At 39.3% G+C, this 21,807-nt stretch overlaps 1 protein-coding gene across 5 annotated transcripts in view; it reads left to right on the top strand.

Moving 5' to 3' along the window:
- Positions 1-21,807, top strand: part of LOC116261494 (serine/threonine-protein kinase ATM) — a 145,682-nt gene continuing 123,875 nt past the window's right edge. For 3 of the 5 annotated variants that reach the window (XR_007574323.1, XR_004174299.2, XM_031640277.2), the window contains exons 1-16: positions 1-341; positions 452-560; positions 754-897; positions 4,777-4,938; positions 5,028-5,223; positions 5,361-5,517; positions 7,320-7,459; positions 7,528-7,618; positions 7,756-7,859; positions 8,827-8,925; positions 9,528-9,584; positions 9,882-9,972; positions 18,118-18,192; positions 19,618-19,659; positions 19,859-19,929; positions 20,051-20,099. Coding sequence is in view for 3 of the 5 variants with exons in the window: in XM_031640277.2 (XP_031496137.1) it covers positions 273-341; positions 452-560; positions 754-897; positions 4,777-4,938; positions 5,028-5,223; positions 5,361-5,517; positions 7,320-7,459; positions 7,528-7,618; positions 7,756-7,859; positions 8,827-8,925; positions 9,528-9,584; positions 9,882-9,972; positions 18,118-18,192; positions 19,618-19,659; positions 19,859-19,929; positions 20,051-20,099 (1,656 nt within the window). In the remaining 2 variants the exon portion in view is untranslated. Of the gene's footprint in view, positions 342-451; positions 561-753; positions 898-4,776; positions 4,939-5,027; positions 5,224-5,360; positions 5,518-7,319; positions 7,460-7,527; positions 7,619-7,755; positions 7,860-8,826; positions 8,926-9,527; positions 9,585-9,881; positions 9,973-18,117; positions 18,193-19,617; positions 19,660-19,858; positions 19,930-20,050; positions 20,100-21,807 lie in introns of those variants that run through there. The other 2 variants (XM_031640278.2, XM_031640279.2) reach the window with 2 other exon arrangements.

The raw sequence follows: 21,807 nt of genomic DNA, 5'->3' as shown, positions 1-21,807 counted from the left end.
ACGGCAAATAATGGAGAGAGGCCACGCATCAAGAGGCATCGTCTGAACGGGAAGGCGTAAAGCTTGGGTCGGTTCCCGCCCTTCCTTTTCCCGCCGCGACGTTCAAGAAAACGCGCACCGCCATTCACTCCTCCCTCCGCCGCACCCAGCGCCTCGTCGGACGGCCGTTTCGGTTTCCGACGACCCGGACCCTAGTTCTCTGGCCGCAGTTCGCCTCCCCGAGTCAGGGTCTGCTCCACTCAGGAGGATCGCCACCCGACGTCGATCGGGCGATGGCGACCTCCAGAGACATCCAGGAGGTCGTCTCCAAGCTCTCATCGGACAAATCCAAAACCAGAGAGGTAACGGACACGGACTCGACTCGCTGCAACCTCTTCGTCCTCTCCTTCGCGTGCCTTCTTTATCGTCTGATTATGAACTCACGTTTCGTGGTTCTCTCCGATGGGTGCAGGAAGGGGTGAAGTTGTTGGGCACCTGGATGGAAGGCGAGAGGGCCATTAGCTTCTGCAAACTGCTCAGCCGCAACACCGCTAAGCTCCGGCACGACGATATCCCCCACTGTAATGCGATCTAATGCTCTTTTCAGACGAATTTATCTCTTTCATCGTCGTAATTTGGTAGCTCTCCTGATAGAATATTTGTCATCTTCGTCTCTTTTGCAACTTATTTGGGATAAAACGAGCCGATGTCTGCATAAGTTGGTCTAAGAAAAAATACTTCAATGACGCGTGCTTGTGAATTTACTCTTGGCAGCTGAAACCTGGCCTTTCCTTCTCAGCCTGCTCACAAAATGTATTTCAATCGAAATATCGACGAGCAAAAGAAGGCCTCCGAAGCCATTTTTGGCCAGAACACTTCGAGATGTTATACAACATGCAGAAGATTTTAAGTTCACAGGCAAGTCAACAACTATGAATTATATAGCCATCTGTACGAAAGAAAATATATCCCCACAGTTTCTATGTTATTTTTTTATATATATCATTGAAGAGAGTTCCAGTATTTTAGTCATTCACGTAAACTAATTGCGCCATGCAAGAAATATGGTGATATTAAAGTTTAATTACTTGATAGTTGCTGAAAATCCAATTAACTTGATATTAGGTGTTGGGTACTTTGTTTCAATTCATGCCACCTGCATGCTCCCAGGTTTCACTATCTATGAGAAAGAGAGTTTTTTGGATTTTGGTTTGTTTTGCATTGACACCTTTCATAATCCCTCACATACTATGTCACCTAGGTGCGGGTATGGTACGGGTACGGGTATGGTGATACGGGTTCGGATACGGCGATTTTGAAAATTATGGGTACGCGGGTTGGTAAATTTTTAAATTCTGAAAAATGATAAAATGGACAAAAAAACATTAATAGTCACAAGTGTAATGCCATAAAAAAGTCTACAAACAATATAATAAAAAGAAGCAAACCAAACAATATATAATGATCAGAAAATTCAAAGAATAAAACAAAAAGCAATCAGATGTTACAGAAAAGTGAGAAAACCGACTATGATCAGGCTATCACTCTTCATTTAGGCTTGTGCATAAGCTTCTTTGATCGGCAGCATCACTTTTTTTGGTTGATGAAAAGAATTGAAAGAAATAGCTGATAGATTCATCAACTTTTAATCAAAAGTGGCAACAACCACACAAAACTGGCAGCCGAAATAGCCGATAGAAATAAAATGCAACCAAACAAAAGTTGCAGCAATAGATAAACACATAAAATCAAACAAAACATCAAAACGTATATAAATCTATAGATTTAGAGTTCAATCTTCAAACAAAAACATCTCCAAATAAAAAAAAAACAAAAAACCCCCAAATAAAAAAGCAGAACCCTAAGTTGTAATAGTGAAACTAATAAAAAAAACACTTACTTGGCTGCCGCCAGTTGCCGTCGTGCAGCGCCGGACGTCATCGCCACCACCAGTCGTCGCTCTACTGCTCTATTGTGGAAGAACGCCGGTTGGGGTCGAGCTGAAGAGCTCGACCTTATGAAGTTTGTAACATAAAAATGATGTTTTTTATCGTTTGGATCGGGTCTAAGTCCTACCCGATCCAACCCTTTCTTAAGTTGGTAACATAAAAAAAAACGATGTTTTTTGTCGTTTGGATCAGGTCTAACTCATACCCAATCCAACCGTACCCAACATTGATGCCGTACCCGGTTCCGTGTACCAGCGTACCGAAGCGGGTACGTGGGTCCATGCCCCGTACCTGTGTCACGTAGCTCATATATAGAGGACATGAAACTTCAATGCTAAGGAAGTAATTCTTCTTCGTTCTGTTGTGCTCTTCACTGTCGCTTACATTGTTGCTCTAGTATTACCACTGAAGCTTAGGAACCTGCAGCAAGAGCAAGTGTGGGAGGCAGTTAGGTTGTAATCTGTAAAAGACATTCAAATTCCCTTGAGGTGTTTATGCACAGGTTCAGGCATAATGCAACAATTTTAGGGGCTGTCTTTTGTTGTAGTAATTGGGCTCATGGTACATCGATCCAAATGTGAGTGTGAGTGTTGAAGTCTTCATGTAACAGTTGAACCCGTCTATATCTATAATTGTACAACTTCTCAAGAAACCAAATCACAGTAATTTTCACATAACAAGTGTAACATCAAAATCTACTGGTGCGACTCAATGAACAAATGGCAAATATACATTGTCTTAGTCGTGGCTGCAACCATGAACATAGCCTATATGCTTGAGCTGGCAACAATTTTTTGCTTTCTACTACTCCATGATACCAGATTATATCCCCAATGGTCCAAGGCTACATTAAATATTCTAAAAAATGATAAAATTTAAAAAAAGGCATTAAATTAATAGTTCACTCTTACAGTCTTGTGAGAAAATGTATTTTATCACAAAAGTACTGAATATCTGAAAGGATTGTTCATGGAAATAATTGGACGCATCACAAAAAATTGATAAAATGAAAAAAAAAACATTAAATGTTTAATTTTTATTTTTTGCCGTGTCCTAGCTGAGTCCCGTGTCGGCGAGTCGACACGGGTACACGGCCTCTTTAGCCGCGTCCGTGTGACATAGCTTTTAACTAATATTTTTCTTAGCCTAGGGAAAGGTTACTGGTTCCTTGTGGTTTCCAACCTATGACAGAAACAACTGAAAATCCGATCCTGAGGTTATGTAATTGACCCATCTCTTAGATTGTTTCAGTGATGGTTGGTTGCCTGACTCGCTACTAGTGCTTGACATACTTTGCTCCTCTTTTAGCATGAACTTTGCCTGTGAATTTCTGAATTTTTTGAGGAACATAAGCCATGTGTTGATCATGATCTACCAAATGATCATCACTAGGATTCGGCCAGGGCATCTGTCCATAGTCCCCTTTGACAATTCACTAAAATGTTGGCAAGCAAGCATTTATTTATCCAAGGAGAATACACTTTATTGATGGGAGTGGACTTTTGCTAGGGAACAGTTAAGACATCAAAAGTAAAATTTTCTTCATCAAAATAACAGTTTCGGAAGCCTTGACGGAGGAGATCATAACACTATGTCTATAATCCCTTTTGGTATTTTGAAACAGTTGTTTTTCGATTTGTGTTCCACTCTGAATTTGTCATTGATTTCTTGTGATGTATGTCAATTTGCCAAACATGTGAGGGCTTCGTACCCTATTTCTACTAGTTTGTGTTAATGAAGTTTCCTTGGTTCACTCTGATGTGTGGGGGCCTTCAGGAATTCATACCCATCAAGGTTTTCAATAATTTATAACTTTTATTGATGACTTCTCTCGGACCACCTTTGTCTACTTGTTAAAGGATCGCAGTGAGGTACCTCATATCATAGAAACCTTAGATGAAGAGACTGTAGAGATTGAGGGGTACTCCGATGCAGACTGGGCAGGTTGTGCTGATACTAGACGGTCTACTACAGGGTATTGTGTCTACTTGGGAGGAAATCTTGTTGTCTGGAGGAGCAAGAGGCAGGATGTGTGTTCTCCATCTAGTGCAGAGGCAGAGTATAGAGCTATTGCTATGGGAGCGTTAGATTTACTATGGTTGAAAATATTGCTGACTGATATCGGAATAGAGGTTGAAGGACCAATGAAGATGTACTGTGACAACAAGTCTGCAATCAACTTAGCCTACAACCCTGTTCTACACGACAGAACAAAGCATGTTGAGATTGATCGTCACTTCATTTGTGAAAGGATTGATGCTAAAGAGTTAATCTTACCTTACATGAAGTCTGAAGACCAAACCGCTGATGTTCTGACGAAAGCTCTATCTTCAACTTCATTCGAGAGAAATGTATCCAAGTTGGGCATGTTTGATATGTATGCCCAACTTGAGGGGGAGTGTTGACGGATCTGGGTGTATGGGTCTGAGTTAGTATGTCCTTGTTAGGGCATACTTATATCATTGTAAACCTTAATCTTAAAGTTGAATGAAATCTTAAGAGAGAGAGAGTCTGGTCGCTAGTGGGCGCCAGTTCCTCCTTGTCCATGGTTTTTTTCCTCTTGTTGAGGGTTTTTCCACGTTACATCGTGTTCATCTTATTCCTTTGTTCTTGATCTTCGTGTTTCTACAATTATCAAACACCATTGTCTGAAATATGTTTGTTTTTTTCCTCCTTAATATTGCACATTTTCATTTGTTTCCAGATCATGTAGGAAGGCTGGTTAGCTTGTGAAACTTTTTCGTGTTGGTCTGATTGCAGTTATATCCAACAAAAACCTACCAAAAAATTAAAGAAAATATTTTTAAAAATGGAAAAACTTACATGTTCTTCATATTCTGTGGCTTAGGTAGGAGGCTGGTGCTCCTTGCTGCCGCGAAAGCTATTTTTGGTCATCTGTTGGATGTTATAAGGGATGTACCAAGCTTTCGTTCTGAATATAGCAGCATTCTTCGTCAGCTCCTTGGAATAAAAGAGTATCGTCTACACATGAGGAAACGGATCTATGAAAGTAAGTTATGCCTAACCAACTATAGAGAAATTTATAGTAGTAATAAATAAATCCTGCTGCTCCCAATTTATGTAATACTCTTGTGGCAGATCTTGTTCTCCTATATATGCACAAGATTGGGACAATTTTGGGCGGTGGAGATCACAAAAGTGCAGCCTCTAAAGAGGAAGTGTTTCGTTTTATTCAAACACTCCTTGCCTTACTGGAATATCCAGTTGGTGACTTTCATGACAACCTACGCAATGAGATAGTGAAAGGATTCATTCATATGTTTTCAAACCTGAGGTACATTTTTCATCTATTTTCTTCCACTTGACGTTCATATTTCTACTGCATCAATTTTTTTTCTCCTCTGGTATTTGAATATTTTGGTGAATAATATTGACTCCTGTCACATGTCCCTATCCTAAATATTCAAATAGGGAAGAAGGGAAGATTTCTCGAAAGCTTATCGAGTGCATGAACATGTATCTGATAAAGGATGGTCCAAATTTAGGACGGAGATCTCTTAAAATCCATCTAGCATTGCAAGATTTCATGTCTCGCTTCTGGCTTTCAACTCATGATCATGGGCTAAAGGTATCAAACAGCATTCCCAGGTTCCATTCTGCATTTCTAATGGAGTAATGGAATACTTACATTTCCAGAAGGCGATGAGCTTTATGTTTTTGGCCAGACAAAGATTGCCTTTGTTTTCTTTGCATATCAGGGTGAAGGCTAAAAGATAACAATCTAAACAGATTGATTCAAGATTGTTGAGTGCATTGATTATTGATTCACAAATTATTTAATGCATGTCTGAGGCTTTGCATACTGATTCTTTCTAGTTTCAAGATGTATGTGGGAGGAGTTGTATTCGTCAGATCTCCTATAATTTGTTGAAACCTTTTCCTATCATTGTTTTCTGTAAGGTCTATTGTTGAATCAATCTTATGATTATTTTCTGCAAGGTAAATATGCCTTCATCTTTTCTGTTATATGTTCACTAATGTTGGCCAGGTAATTGACTTATTGTGCTCTTTCTACTCTAGTGTGATCAATGATGCTTTTCATCCTTGTCTTCTGTACCTCTTTTTTGTTTGCTTTGCCCCCTTTCCTCCCTTGCCACTTTGATAGTTGGATTCAAGTTCATCGACAAGTGCATTTCTAGGCATTATAGTATAATGAGCATACCTGTTCTGATAGAGGGGACTCTTGTTGTCTTGACTTTTTTTTCTTTTCTTTTCTTCGTTTCTTGTACATTCTTTTTTCATCTTTTTGATGGATCCAACTTGCCAAATAGAAATCCTATTGCTAGAATGATTTGTGAGTGCTTTCCCCAAACTGTCTTGCATTTGTTCATTAGGGATTATTCCTTTTGAATTTTTTTTTATCTTCCATTTGTGCTGTCTTGAATTTTTTTATTTCTTTCCTTTTTATGTGTTTCCTCCTGTGTACTTTTGCACGCAAACCTCTTTCAGGACCTGCTATAGGTAAAGTAAATTTATTCTGTTCTCTTTACTTTGTTGCATATATATTTCACATCGTCTGCAGGTAGACTAGGTAACTTAGTTAACTGTTGGTACCTGTTTATCTTCTATGTCATTTTTCTGCAATAGACACTCATTGTTTACTTGGTGACATAATATTGTGCCTTAGGAGCCCGTGCTAGGCACCCCTAGGGTCTTCCGTGATCTTGGGCCCTTTCAAGATGTTGCAATGAACCATAGTCTTGATAAGCCAGTTAACCTAATTTCCATTGGCTAACCATTAGGGATTGAGTAGTTAGCTTGGCCAAGAATCAGTTGACAGGTCAGCTTAATGATTACTCTAGAGCATTGTGACAAATATCATTCTTGGGACAAGTTGTTTTTCTTGGAAAAATTTCAGAAAAAATCTGGGCAGATTTAAAAAAAAAATCCTAAAAATTACAGGAATGGTGCTCTATCGCTTTACCAAGATGGTCGTAGTTCCAAGAAGGAGGTGACTTCTGCTGGGGTTGGTTGAATGTATTCAAATTGTGATGGACCTTTGTTTGTGCTAGAGGGTAGGGTGGATACAACCAGTGTAAGTTGGGGGTGATAGAGTGTTCTTACTCATGAATGCTAGATAGGCCGTTGCTATGGTTGGAGGAGTATGTCTGGCCAGAGCATAGGCTTGTCAAGTAAGGGAGTGGCGCTGGACATTGTAGCCTAGTGGCCCTTCGTTGTAAGCAGGATCTTATAGTTGTAGACATGTGGAAGTCTAGTTCGACCATTGTCCACACCATTGGTTGTGACTCTTGTGAGGGTAATGACTGCATGGGCTTGAAAGGAGTAAGCTTTATTGCAAAAATGTAGAAAAAATTATTAAAGAGATGACATGACAAGATAGTTGAACTATGAATCAACTATCTTATGCAGGATGCACTTGTTCTTTATGCGAAGATACAGTTGAAACTTGCTCGGAGTATTTCTGATATGAGTGGATTGATTGAATTTCTTCTTGACGTTCTGAGTAAGGAATTTGATCAGGCTATTATCACAGGAAGTACCATAATCCGGTGAGTAATCATTTTTCTAGATATTGAAGGTAATGGTTCATATTTGCTGATTTACTGGTCGTTTACAGGCCTTCAGATGTAGACAGGGATGTAAGGGCAGCACATCCCACGGGTCTTGAGAGAAGCTTAATGGAACTTGCAGCCTGCGTTTTTCAGAAGGCATGTCTGTGTACGCACGTGTAAATCTATATGCATATATGTGTGGGTGTGTGACATACTGACATGGGGTTGCTATATTGTCATTCCTTTTTCTCTTCAAGTTATTATCATCTTTTTGTGCATTACCCTCATTTCAGGCTTGTCTTCATACTATTAAGCTACCTTCAACATCAAAGAGATTGAAGAAAGAAAATGCAGCTAGCCGTCTAAAAGAGGGGATTATAAGCGGAAAATGGTTATGGTAGTTATGCTCTTCTAATGACCTATTCCTCCTAGGGATTGTCCTGTTCTTGAATTTGCATTTCCTGAACATAAATTTTGTAATGAAAACGGAAAAAATATGATTATGATCAGGTAAGAATTTTTTGTTGTATGTTAAAGCAGCCCTCTTGTAGGTTGATAATTCCATTTGTGCATGTCCATTGGTCAGTAAATGAATGTGCATACATGATTATGTACTTCATGTACACGCTCGTGTGCACTCTCATGGATGCACACAACAAAACATGTAATTTCTTCATGTATGTTATCTGTGTATTTGGACACATAAAATATCAAAACTTGTCTTGGTCAGCTTATTAGTGAACTCCAAGAAACAGTGGCCAAGAACATGGTGCCAAATTCTAATATTATTATGCATAACAAATTCAACTTATCTGAACACCAATCAATAACAAGACATGGAAACTACTTTGCGGTTTCCTAAGGAATGACATGTACCTCAAGAAGTCAAAGAACTAACTGAGAAATCCTGTTACTACCATTCTCAGTTGGATAGATATGTCCTGAAGGTGTGGGGCTGCTGTGGTCCAGAAGTTGAAAGTTTATCATATGGCTGCAATGCTCTTTATGCACTAGAGCCACATTTTTGTTTTCTATCTTTGATTGAAAGACATTCTTTCATACTAATAAGTAATACAAAAGTAACAAAACTTTTCAAGCTGAAAAGAGGTTAAACATTTTTTTTCAATATTCTCCAATGAAATGTTATCTAGAGTCTAGACAACATATTCATCCTCTTAAGTGTTCTCGAATAATTTCACTTTGAGACTTGACAACATTAAACATATATGATATGACTTTATAATGCTCATTATTATGCTTCTAGATATTCTCATAAACTGCAGCATCCAGGAAGTGGAAAAAGAGTTTATTTTTTGTGAAATACTATGCATATTTTAGTTTCTAAATACTTTCAAAATTTGCAGGAATGGTTCCTTCTGCTACCTTATGAGAAATTACCACCATTTAATTCCTGAAGCACTTGCTATCGATTGGTTTAAGGGAATATGTGAAAGCTTTGAGAGGTATGTAGCGTACCTTTAATGCAGTCTTGACGTGCATGGGGACAAGAATCCAAGTTTGATAGCATGCCCATGCAAATAGTATGTCGTTCTCCAGGCTGTGATAATCCTGACTCAGCACATATATGATCTGATTAAAGCTAGTAATGTTTTCACAGGATCAATAAAATGGTTGAAGTCAAGCTATCCACTTGTCCTAGTTCGTTATTTTTGTTGATTAGCCTTCCTGCATTTGTATTTATGAAGTTGCTGATACACCTTTTCAACATCTCATCAACGTTTTGCTGATTTTTGGGTGGCGATGAAAGAGAATAGCTTTGGCCTTTTTGTTTATATGTGTGAGTCCATGTGTGTATGTGTAGCATGTTCTTGCATTTTGTGATACTAAGTTCCCAACAGATGACTGTATATCTGTATCCTGTTATTATTGTATAACAGATGTTAATATGCATCTTTGGATATATGTACCTTTAATGCAGCACTGATGAACTGGAACTGCCATGCTGCACCAAAATGTTGCTGCTTTAACTATTATATTCGCAAGACTTGATTGTATTTTTCATAGAAGAGACTAGCTTACCCTGTTTGTGTGTGTGTTTCTATAGAATTCTCAGTGAGGGCATCTCCTTGTGTGCTTATGATGGACCACTGTGGGTGTTAAGGTAAGTCCTGATTGCTTACTCCTGAGTTCTTTCTTCTGCTAAATCCTTGATGGCAACTTGGAATACTAAACAGAAAAGTTAAATATCTTTCCTACCTTAATGAACTTTTCATACGAAGATACCTGTGAATTGCCCATGCACAGTTGGCTCTGGTTATGTCGAACATTTGGGAGATTGTATGGTCCTCATTTGTTATACTTTATCCCCACTAAACACCAAACTTTTTAACTATTATTTTTAACTATTCCATTTTAAAGTTATTCCATGTCATCTTGCTGCATTGCTTGTGCTTTGCAGGAGCCTACAAGAACTTTCTTCTTTACTCACGTTCCCTAAATCCACGACCAGCTCCTGTGCCACTTCTGCATTTACAAAAGATTCAAACGAGGTTCTTGTTTCTCTCTCAAATTTACATTCACTTACTTACATATATACACCTGTAAATGCACATGCATCTGTACAAACAGGTGCTGTTTATGTGCACTGTTGTACTTGTATGTCTATAATACTCACAAATGCATGTATACATTATTCTAAGGTTTCCTTCATTATACTAATTTCAGTTAGACTCAGTATTTTAATATCAAATTTCAATTTGATTAGTATTGCCTATTCCATAAGGAGAGAATTATTTCTATTTCATTGTGGGCCCAAAACATATTGTAGATGGCATTACTTAGGAGCCCAAAACATTTAAATTGTTAGCAATGGCATGGTCCAAAAAAAATGGCATCCATTGTTGGTTGTACGATGATATCTACTCCTGCACTTATTTAATGGAACAACACATGTAGGTAAATTCTTCCTCGAACACACAGATTTCAAACTGCTGAATATGGACTCGACATGTTCTATAGCAGCCAGACCTCAAAGATTGGGCAAACCATGCACTGAAAAGAATCATCTATTACTCACAAGACATATTACACAAACCTTTACAAAAGGCCTCTCAGAATACAAGATGCACAAAGTGCATTATATAACAAAAGGGCAAACCGTTGGAGTCTCCAACTGCTAGCAAAACTAGCCGTTGGAGAGTCCAACGACTACAAGAGTGCTGCATTTAGCAGCAAACAGAAAAAAAGGAACAAACTATAAAAGAATGAATAGAAAAATACTGTAATAAAACCCACTTAAACCTAATCAAATCAGTTATACCTAATTAAACTATAACCTAAAAAATACCTTAGATGGGTATTTTTACCTTTTAGAAGTGTCGTGTTACATAGTGCGAGATAAAACCCTATTTGCTTTTGTAAATTACATCAAAATACAAATTTAGTGGTCATTGACTCCTAAAGTTGGTGGATGGCAAATCCAGAATTTAACAACTCCTATTCTTTCAAATGCATAAACTCTGTCTACTACGAGCTTCTGTCTCATTCAAAGCCGAAGTTATATAAATAATTTTAAGAAAAATTTACATTGAACCACCCAACAAAGGATAACAACAAATGGTCGCCTACGTTTTGAAACACCTCAGAAAGTCACCTAACTGTGAACTTTGATTTTGAAACACCTATGAAAGTTGACCACCTTTTGCCAAAAGTCCACAAATAACTGCTGCACTCCAATAAATGTTAAAATATTTGTTAATTAGATCAAGTTTGAACATCTCCAAGGGCTGACCCTCGTCGGTGGAAATTGAGGGTTGTGATAGGACCCCCTCTATCTAGCGAGGGACGATGGCTTGCTATTGCCTCACCATCCAATAAGAGATGGTATCAATGATAGACTACTAGATCACAATTGCCAACCTTTGCAATCGCACCTTGGTAGATGACGAGGGACGACAGAAAGGTGTCATCTTTTTGTTGTATAGTGAAGGTCATGACAAATCTTTTGCTATCTAGTTGCGAGGCCCAATAAAGGGTGACAACAAGGGTTGGCAGCTGTAGCCCCGCCGTCGGGCCTTGCAGTCACTTCTCACTAGACGACAAGGGATATTTAGACGATGGAGGAAGGAATATGGGAGAGAGAGAGACGGAAAAAGTTTTTCTTCATTCATATCGTACCCTAATCTCTACTTAAATAGAGATTAGTGATCGGCTAGGGCTGTTACATAAGTAAGACATAAAGTTGTAAAATGACAAAAGAGGACTCTAGCTTTTAAATATTCAGAAAACTACCATACTTAAAAGTAAACTTTTTGATTTCAACACTCCCCCTCAAGCTGGAGCATAGATATCAACCATGCTCAGCTTGTCACAGCATCTAGAGAAATCATTGATCGGAAGAGCCTTAGTAAACATATCTGCTGCCTAATCTTCAAAAGCTACATGAACCGTAGACACCACCACGCCTTCTTTTATAAGATCCCGAACATAATGACAAATCCACCTCTATGTGCTTAGTTCTTTCATGAACTACTGGATTGTTTGCAATATAAGTGGCAACCTTGTTATCACAGTACATTTTCATAGGAAGAACATGAATACTCATATTTGCTAGCATATCATCTTAGTCACTGTTTGAGCCATTGCTCTATATTCAGATTCTGCACTTGATCTAGAGACTACATTTTGTTTCTTGCTTTTCCATGATATGAGATTGCCCCCAACCAAGATAAAGAAGCCATGGTGGATTTTCTATCATCAACAGACCCTGCATAGTCAGCATCACTGTAAGCAAAAACGTCTAGAGATTCACCTTTCTTAAAGAAGAGGCCTCTGCTCGGGGATGGCTTTAGGTATTTTAACACCATCAACGCAACATCCCAATGGACTTTTTTAGGTTTTTCCATAAACTGACTTAATTTCTCAATAGCAAAGCTAATATCTGGTCTTGTTACAGTAACATAAAGAAGTGTGCCAATGAGAGACCTGTAAGATCATGAATCTACTAGTTCTGATTGAGTATCATGAAGATGAAGATGTGGATTCATAGGGAGATTAGCCGGCTTGGTCCGTAGCATCCTTGTGTCCTGCAGTACGTCAAGGACATACTTCCTTTGAGACAACACTAAACCTTTTTTGTTCTGCGCAAACTCAATCCCAAGGAAATATCGCAAGTGACCAAGATCTTTCGTGGTAAAATGCTTTTGAAGGAACTCACAATCACCTGTCAAGATAATGTCATCAACATATACTACCATAACAACTACACATTTGGAGGTCTTCTTGATGAATAGAGAATGATCCAAAGGAGATATTTCAAATCCACATTGTGAAACCACCTCTCATAATTTGTGGAACCACGTTCTGGGACTTTGTTTGAGTCCATAGATAGTCTTCTTTAGACGGCACACTTTACTACACTCTCTTTGTCGCTCGAACCTTAGGGGTTGCTGCATATATACAGTCTCTTCAAGATCACCATAAAGAAAGACATTTTTCACATCAAGCTGATACATAGGCCAATCCGAGTGTACCACAACAGAAATAATGATGCAAATAGTGCCCAATGTAGCCACAAGAGAGAACGTCCCAAAAAAGTCAACTCCGTATGTCTGAGTGTAACCCTTAGCCACTAATCGAGCCTTATATCGCTCTACTGACCCATCTGAATGATACTTGACTGTAAATACCCATTTCGAGCCAACAATGTCACAATTTTCAGGTAGATCAACCAATTCCTAGGTACCACGTTGTACGAGAGCATCCATCTCATCTTGCAAAGCTTTCTGCCATTTACAATCTAGTAATGCCTGTTGATGACCAGTTTGTGTAGTATGGACTGACATAGCTTTCAGAAACTGCTGTAAGTTGTCATCAAGATGGTCAGTGGAAACAACGTGAGAGATAGGATGCATGGTACACTATCTGTCACACCCCGATCTTTTTAATCCTCAAACTATTTTTTTTTGAAAAAGACATAAAGCATCGAGGTGTGACTACCCAACAATTCAAATTGACGATGAGCCAAGCAATACAAAACAATGGGGCGAACTTTCATTGATATAACCATTTTGTTTCCTACAAATTCACATCTATGTGCATGACCAAAAAGCTCCAAAATCAATAACATTGATGCCTAACAAAAAAAAAAGACATCAATAAACCCAAAACATGACGCGCCGGCACTACAAACGACCATCCCAAAACCACCCCAGTAGGACGTGAGTGAAGCCATCCGCTCAACCTGTTGCCCGGGTCCGCCATAACCTGAAAAAGAAAACAATTGAAGGCTCAGCCTTCGCAGTATGGCAACAAGCCAGGAAAATGCCAAACCCACAAGTAGGGCTCAAATAAAGGGACAAATATCAACCTATCTATCGTCATGTCGCCTCTGAGTGCGACACGTAAAAGCCACTTGATGGCCACACTAACACAACATCAGTCACATGCGAAGCATGCTTAAACATAACACTTGCATCCATATCAATCACATATACGTCAGTCACATGCATTCTGTCAAACACATTGCATTTTCATTAACTTTAGTGCATTAACAGTTCCTGTGGGTGCAACACAGGCACGTGCACACCGCGGGCGGCCTACAGCCGAGAGACAATCCCCGTGGTGGCCCATAACAGTATGGATCCATTTCACCCGCTGCAGCGGTAGAGCACTCATCCCTGGATGTGTGAAGTCCAAGGTGAGATACTCAGCCTTCCCTAGGACACCCAGGTTGGGAAGGCGGGAGCCCAACGCTCCAAGCACAACACACAACAGAACCCTGGAGCCTTGCACCGCCTGCGCTCTGACAGGCAAGACCAGTGGCAAATCAAGGGGGACGTCTCCCAACCACATAGCCACATCCCACTGGTCTCTCATCTCTTAGTTATTCATTCTTATCATTATAGTTACAATTTCACAAGCTGACTGACTAGCACACGAGGTTAGTACACTTCACGAGTGCACCCACACCTCCGATTACCTCCACACGAGGTCTATACATACAGTAACAGTCATTGCTAGCCGTCATACCATACGGGTACAACTACCCTCCAAAACATCCATCTGCATCATTGCCCATGGCAATGCATATGCAACAATATACACATTCATATCAATCATCACATCAATCACGTCAATCACCTCTTTGAAAAACTTAGCCAATCCACAGAGAGTAGTCTCGATCTGCGGTTGGCACGTGGCTGTCCTATGCAGTTATCATTCTATGATGCTTTCTAATGCACAATTGGGGTCGAGGAGACACTCGACTCGATACCCCGCCTCATCTGTCCTAAACAGATATCAATTCTAGCATGCACATGCCAATGCGTAACATTTTTAAAACGAATGACTAATAATCTTTCTAACCCATTCATATCATGTAAGCAACATACATATACTCATTCACAAAACAGTCAATCAATTAACATCACAATCCTAGGATCCCTTGATCCTAAGAGCACCCAATCACACAATTGCCCCAGGCAGGAATTTGCCTGGAATGTCGCCATACCTGTGGCGCGCTCACCAAATTCTTCAAAATGCCTCAAGCTTCGAACTCAGGGTCGACGGGATGAGCCCGGTGCACCTGCAAACATAAACAAGAATAAGGTTTCTACTAGACACCTACACCAATCAAACAGAACGAACAGATACAAAAATAAAATCCTTGAGGCACGTGTCATCGCCTCAAGAGGGTATCGACAGGTAGTGTCGACCAACAAGCTCTCCAATAGGCCTCCTCCTTTACGTCTTGACGTTGCCTCGAATTATCAAAGCCTTCAACCATCAATCAAACCATCACTAATTCCTTCCTCAATAACGTTCTTTAAGTAAGACATCAACCTCAAGTCACATCCCAATACGCATATATCCTTAATTAACTTCATGATACACCCGTTCACCGAAGTCTGCGCTACACTCCCTAAGACGGTTCTAAATCTTCCCCACAACCTCACAATCTCTACCATGCTTCCCTAAAGCTTCGAAAATTAATCCATCATGCTTAAACGATCATTAAATACATGAATCATCACTTCCCAACTCAAATCCTAAGTTTCCCCCAAAAACAAAATCACTAACATGCGTCCCAAAATAATCAATTCTAAGCTCTAGCATGCTCGAACAATAATTATACATGCTTTAGAAGATAATATTCATTACTTTGAGCTTGATTATGTATTGCTCACCCCAAAACAAGCGTCCAAACTGCTACAACCCTTCTAGCAACCACTTCACACGTCCGATCAAGTGCCAATGCTCGAGATTGCTTGCTGCCGCTGCTCACTTCACACCCTACTAGCTGGTGAGAGGGGAAAAACGTCCCTAAACCGCAATCCAACCCCCAAAACGCCATGGAAAGAGTCAACATACGTCCAAAAAGGTTCAACACAAAATCTGTTGCTAACCCACGGTAGCAGTGGGAGAAAAAAAAACTGAAACGAACCAGAGAAAAAGGACGCTGACAGAGAGGAGAGACAGAGAGAGGAGGGGTTCGGTCAAGGGGGAAAAACGGCCGTGGGGTGAGAAGAGAGAGAAAGAACAGGTGGGGGAGTGCAGGTGAGTGAGAAGAGGGTCGAGCGGTAGAGAACCAGCGGAAAGAGGGGAAAGAAAGTGGCGAGAGAGAAGAAGAGGGGACGTGCGGCAGAGAGCAAAACAAACAAAAGGGCATGAGTGGCAGAGCAAGAAAAATCGCACGAGAGAGAGAGGGTTTACCAAGCCGCCGTCGCCGCCGTCGCTGCCACCTCCGTCGCCGTCGCCGTCGCCGTTCCAACCACCCCCACACCGTCCGCCACTCTCCTCCCTCTGCGCTGTCACGGGAGACCTCCAGGCGACGACGAAGAAGGAAGGGGAAAGGCGAGGGAGAAGGACCTCGCGTCGGGCCCTTACGCGAGTGGGGGTCGGGTCCGGGTCTGGACCCTAGCTCGACCCGACCCGCCGAACCAACGAGCATTACACTATCTCTTGCCTTTGCGCAGGGCTATAGGCAAGTCCTGTGAAGGATCAACGTTAGGTATGCCGAACCAACGAGCATTACACTATCTCTTGCCTTTGCGCAGGGCTATAGGCAAGTCCTGTGAAGGATCAACGTTAGGTATGCTTACTTCAATGGAGCTCACATCCTGAGAAGAGTCTGATGGTCGACCATGAGAGGGATCCTGTCGTCGAGTGTAGACCAATGGAGGGTCCTGGAACCTATTCATAGTTGGAGTAGGAAAAGATTGCAATGAGACAAGAGGAATAGGTAGAGGAACATGACATGACATCTCAAATGACACAGAAGTAGGACTAAAGTAGGATTGAGACTCAAAAAAAGTGACATCTGCACTGATATACCCCTTTTGAGTTACGGGGTCAAAGCACTTGTACGGTTGTACCCTTTTTGGTTTCTTACAAGAACATTAGGGTCATCTTACAAAAAAATGAGGTTCCAAACTTCCAACAATGAATCCTACTTCCTGGGCTCATTTTTTTTCAAGTCCCCAGGGTAATTGATAAAGGACACAATGGGAACTGCGATCTCAAATGTTAGGGTATCCTCTCAAATGTTTTAAAAACAATGTTTCTAAACCCAGTGACTTGGGTCTCAACTCATCCATTCTTGACTTGTGATTTGGCGGGACAAGTCGGTGACTTGGACCAGGTTTTTTTAACTGCTGTTTTTGAAAGAAAAACAATATATAACTTGTCATTTAAACATAAAAAGGTTGTAAAATGTCTTGATTATATGTATAACTTAGAAATAAGTTAACCTAACATTAAGTAAAGTAATGACTAAGTTATATCTACTCATGTGATAACAAAAAGTCGGATAATTAAGCTGCTGTTGCAACTCTATAATTGCATACTTCAACAAACAGGGTTGTCTGAGTCAAGCCAAGTCATGGCCGAAGCTATGTCATCCGAGTTTCAATCATAAATGAGTCCCCCTATGGGTTGACTTAGTAGGAAGCTATGTCACATGGGTGAGGGGTGCGGGTGCCGGTGCGAGATGTAGCAAGTTTAAAAAAAAAAATTGAGTGCGGGTGCGGCGAGAGCATATACATATATATACACACACACACATATGTATGTTATTTGTTATATAAGTAATTTTATTTGTCTATATTTTGATTTTTTTTTTTTATCAAAGTTACCGTAATCTCATACAAAATTCAAAGTTTTTATTAAATAAAATAAGGGGGGAGAGAGAGAAGAGAGAAAAAGAAGAAGGAAAGATAGGAGAAGGAAAAAAAATGAAAGCAAAATAAGAGAAAAGAACAACGGGTGCGGTCAGCAGCACCCGATTCGGTTTGACCGAGTCGGGTGCTGTGTCGGGCCACACCCGCACCCGCATCGGTGTGGGTGAAGCTGAGTCGACGAGACTACAGAGTACAAAGTCAACTTGTTGATTAGGCAGGTTTTACACTGTTTAAAAGTACGAAGTATGAACTGGTTCTAAGGGCACTGGGGAGTTTGTCATGTGATTTGCCCCCATAGATACTACATAGTAGTGGTATGTCAAATATTCTATGGGAAAATGGTACTCATAACCGATATCCCTATTCATCTTATTTTTCATCTTTTGGATCTCATGCTTTTGATGAAACCTTGGTATCTTGACAGCCATAGCTGTTTATTTTTTTTGTTACAAGAGTATCAAATATCAATGCATTTAGGAAGTTCACTTTTTTTTACATTCAAACGGTTTCTTCCAGGTCAAAGATGGTTGGCTTAGAATCTGGAGTTCCTTGATGCACTGGCTTCCAATATTCAGTAATGTGGCTCCTTTGGTCAGTCCTTTAGTTACTGCAATGGACATAAATGTTTAAATGAACTTCGACTATAGTATCTTGTTGTGCCTGAAGAGAAGTTCTCTCCTTTCAAACCAGTGAAACCACAAAAGCAATTATTCACTAAATCTTAGTTGATGGATGTCTCTTATAATGAGTGTTTTTACATGTGAAACTTTCTGATGTCCTTTGTCTTTATAAACATGAGACAGCATGCAGGCAGTGGAAAGCTGTAGTTTTGTAGTGCTTCACATTAAAGTTGCTATTTTTGATTGCTTTATGTTCTAAGGACCTCTTAGTGTGATATTGTTGTTTTTTTCTAATATGACAGCTTCATAGTTTTCTTATTCAAAATTTCATCTTGTTAAATTTTCTTATGCTTTCATGAAATATGATGTGAATGAATTGTCATATCCCTTTTGTCAATTGCAAATTATTGGGATTTGACGCCTGGCTGTGGCCATAGAGCCATAGTACTGTAGAAAATCCTAATATAGGTTAATGGAAGATTAATCTGGGACATCATACAAATGTCAGGATTTTTTTGTTGAAGATGTGAAGAAAATGTAAAAATAAAGGAATCGAGTGAAAAAGCTGTTATATTTGGAAAAAAATCTAAATGATTGTCACTTCTTCCAGAAAAAAAATTGCTTAATATATTTTAAATGTTTTGAGGTTTATTTTGAAATTTCAATATCTACTTTGATTTTGTATTAATTGTTTTTAAGAAAAGAAGTAGAAAGCTCAAAATTTTATAAAATTTCTGTTAATTTTTCTTTTATTAATTTTTTGGATTACTGAGAAAAACATGTCCTGGTTAGTACCCCAGAAAAACCTTGCTGGTAAAAACCAACGAGTTGACAATGGGAGACTTATGTTTATCCCATGCATGCTGGCAGGTGAGCATCAGATGAAAGTTTATATACTAGTAATAACAGTTATGCACTTATGCTTATTAGTGAAAAGAACATATTAATGAATTCATGCATGGATGTGCTCCTATGTCTGTAGCTTTTAAAACTATAACTGTTAGTAGGCACAACTAGAATGAGTATATCTGCAAACCACATGGTATCAAACTATCAATACAAGAGAAACAATTCACATCCTTGCAATTTTTTTTCCCCTTTGATTTCTCACCTTTTTGTTGAACTATGTGATTATGGAACCATATCGCGATTTATTTAAAGCTTATGCTATATTCATCTAGTACATCTGGTTCTAGTGGCCGAAGCTTATTGGTATATCATGGATGTCTGTGGTGCTGTTTTTTTTGTATTTGAGAATGGTAAAACCTGTTTGAATGCTGCTATGTGTCGTGATATGGTTTTCAACTGCTTAGTGAGGTTACAATGACTGTATAACGCTTAATTATCAAGTTACCTTCCTAAGCCTCAGGTGTTTCTGGCCTTCATTTCTTTGCAGGTGGATGAGGCACTAAAGCTTCTTGGTGGAATATTTTCTAATGTAATCTCTTTGAAAGCTTACTTCTTTATGCTGAAAAGATACTAAAGTTTCCTTTGGTTTCTTTCTGGAGGGCATTTTCACATAACAGTGTTAAATATTTTATATTTATGCTTTCTTTCATTCCAGACACTGAGAAAAATGAATTTCTATAAATCAACTGATGGTTGGAGTATTTTGTTCTCATCAAATATTTCCACAGAATCTAGTGCAAGGATTTCTGGTGCCTCAAGATGTGTGGGATCTTCGGATATTTAAGCATTTGCCCTCTCCGTATGTGCCACTACTTTGAGTGCTTCTTTCTTTGTTTTGGATTTTAATTGTCCTAGATTCAGCTATCCTCTGGTGAAGTTTTTCCTCTAACAAAGAACCTTCTTATCTGATGTTGTCACAGGAGTTCTCTCTACTTCATCATTTGTTATTTTTCTCGATCAGGATATCAGGTCTTCGGCTTTTCAACTATTTTTGTTGTTTTTGTTTTTCTTTGATTTCCCGCAATTTGATTTTACTACTTGTTTGGACTTTGGAATGGAATGCTTTATCTATCTTTTGAGTCAGAATCCTCCCTTGTCAACACTCTGGGAACCCAGTTTGTTGGCTGGTCTTCCTGTGGCATTGCCATTATTAAACCTGGAAAGCTAAGTGAAGAAAATCTATAATGGATATAAATATCTATTGCTTGTAGGACGTTGCTGAAGCATTTGGGATAGCAACACTAATTTTACTCATCTGTAAAAAAACAAGGAACCCCTGCCTTCCATTTCTGGTAAATTTATGAATGCTTTTGAAGATTCAGTGAATAAGAGTTGGCAGTCCCAGGCACATATGAAAGTCATGTACTTCAGAGTAGGAGACCCTGATTGCACATGGTTGACTGTAACCAAGCTGAAAGTGGTCAGATCTTGGGCTCCACAATAACAAGTTATTGTTCATTTTCAATTGTTGGTGAAAAGAAAACAAAATATTTGATAGAACCTGAAGGAAAGATATGAGCAACAGATCATGTCCTGTAGACATGTCCCTTTTAATGCACATCTTTTGCCAACATGGAGTAGTATTTTGGTTGCTAGGAAATGCTTCATGAATAGACTTAAATAAGTAGTGCAAACCGTCAAAATTGTTTTGGTATCTTGCCTCTTCCCTTTTATAATTTTCACTCTTAATGTTCTTTTTCCTTTTTAGATTTTAATTGTTGAAGATTGTTTTTGAAGAGTTTATATTTGAAACCTGGATATGTTATATTGCATTGGCCGTGTATATGTTTGTATATTTATAAGTGTTGTTCTCTTTCCAGTCAATAGAACAGAACCGGGCTTTCTTATTTTTCCTTTGTTCCATGAGGTGATAGAAGGATGTTATCTTTCCTTCAGAATGTGAACTCCGACTCCAAGTGGCAGTGCTTTTAATGTATGACGTCTGTTTAATATTGTAACAGCTAATCAACCCTTGAAGGGGCACAGACTGGCATCTCGTAATTCAATGACTATCTAGTCCCTGAATCTCTTTTTTTAAGTTCTGTCCGAGGCAAAGAGGAAGTTGGTTCTAGCCTACTAAGAGAATTCCATACTGGAGGAATTAGTTGTAGCCCACTAAGATAAACATATTTAAATAGACAAAGCATACATATATATGTGACGTCACAAAACAAGCACAACTACCACCATTGCCAATGCGCATGTGACATGTGTTTGTGCATGTGCATGTATAATGTACTCCCTTTGGTATGTAACTTGGTCTATTTTGACAATGTAAAATTGAAATGCTTCTTCATCTAAGTGTTATGGGAGCTATTAGAAAGAAGACCAAGTTCTAATAGAAGAAAAATTGCTAGGTCAAATAACTTAGAACAGTTGCTTGTCACCTTGAGGAGGTAAGTGTGCCCTCAGTCATCTGGATCCCACATCCAAGTGGCTTTATGTCAAGCAGCTAAGTGTTTCTTGAGCTGCTTCAAATTACTATGTATGTGTTTAACGATTGAATGGATGCCTTAAACTGTTCGGTGCAATATGCATACATTAACAGCTAATAAATTGGCACCTCAAGTTGCTAATGTCCTTGTGCACAAGTCATCAGTTACAGCCCGAACCTCAGGCTGCTATATGTCACGTTGAATCTAGCACACATGTATACTGGTGATGTTTTGGCACCTCA

Source organism: Nymphaea colorata, chromosome 9 (assembly GCF_008831285.2).
Source record: "Nymphaea colorata isolate Beijing-Zhang1983 chromosome 9, ASM883128v2, whole genome shotgun sequence".
Classification (NCBI taxonomy): domain Eukaryota; kingdom Viridiplantae; phylum Streptophyta; class Magnoliopsida; order Nymphaeales; family Nymphaeaceae; genus Nymphaea; species Nymphaea colorata.
Note: the sequence above shows the minus strand (reverse complement) of the source record. Positions and strands in the feature narration are given on the sequence as shown.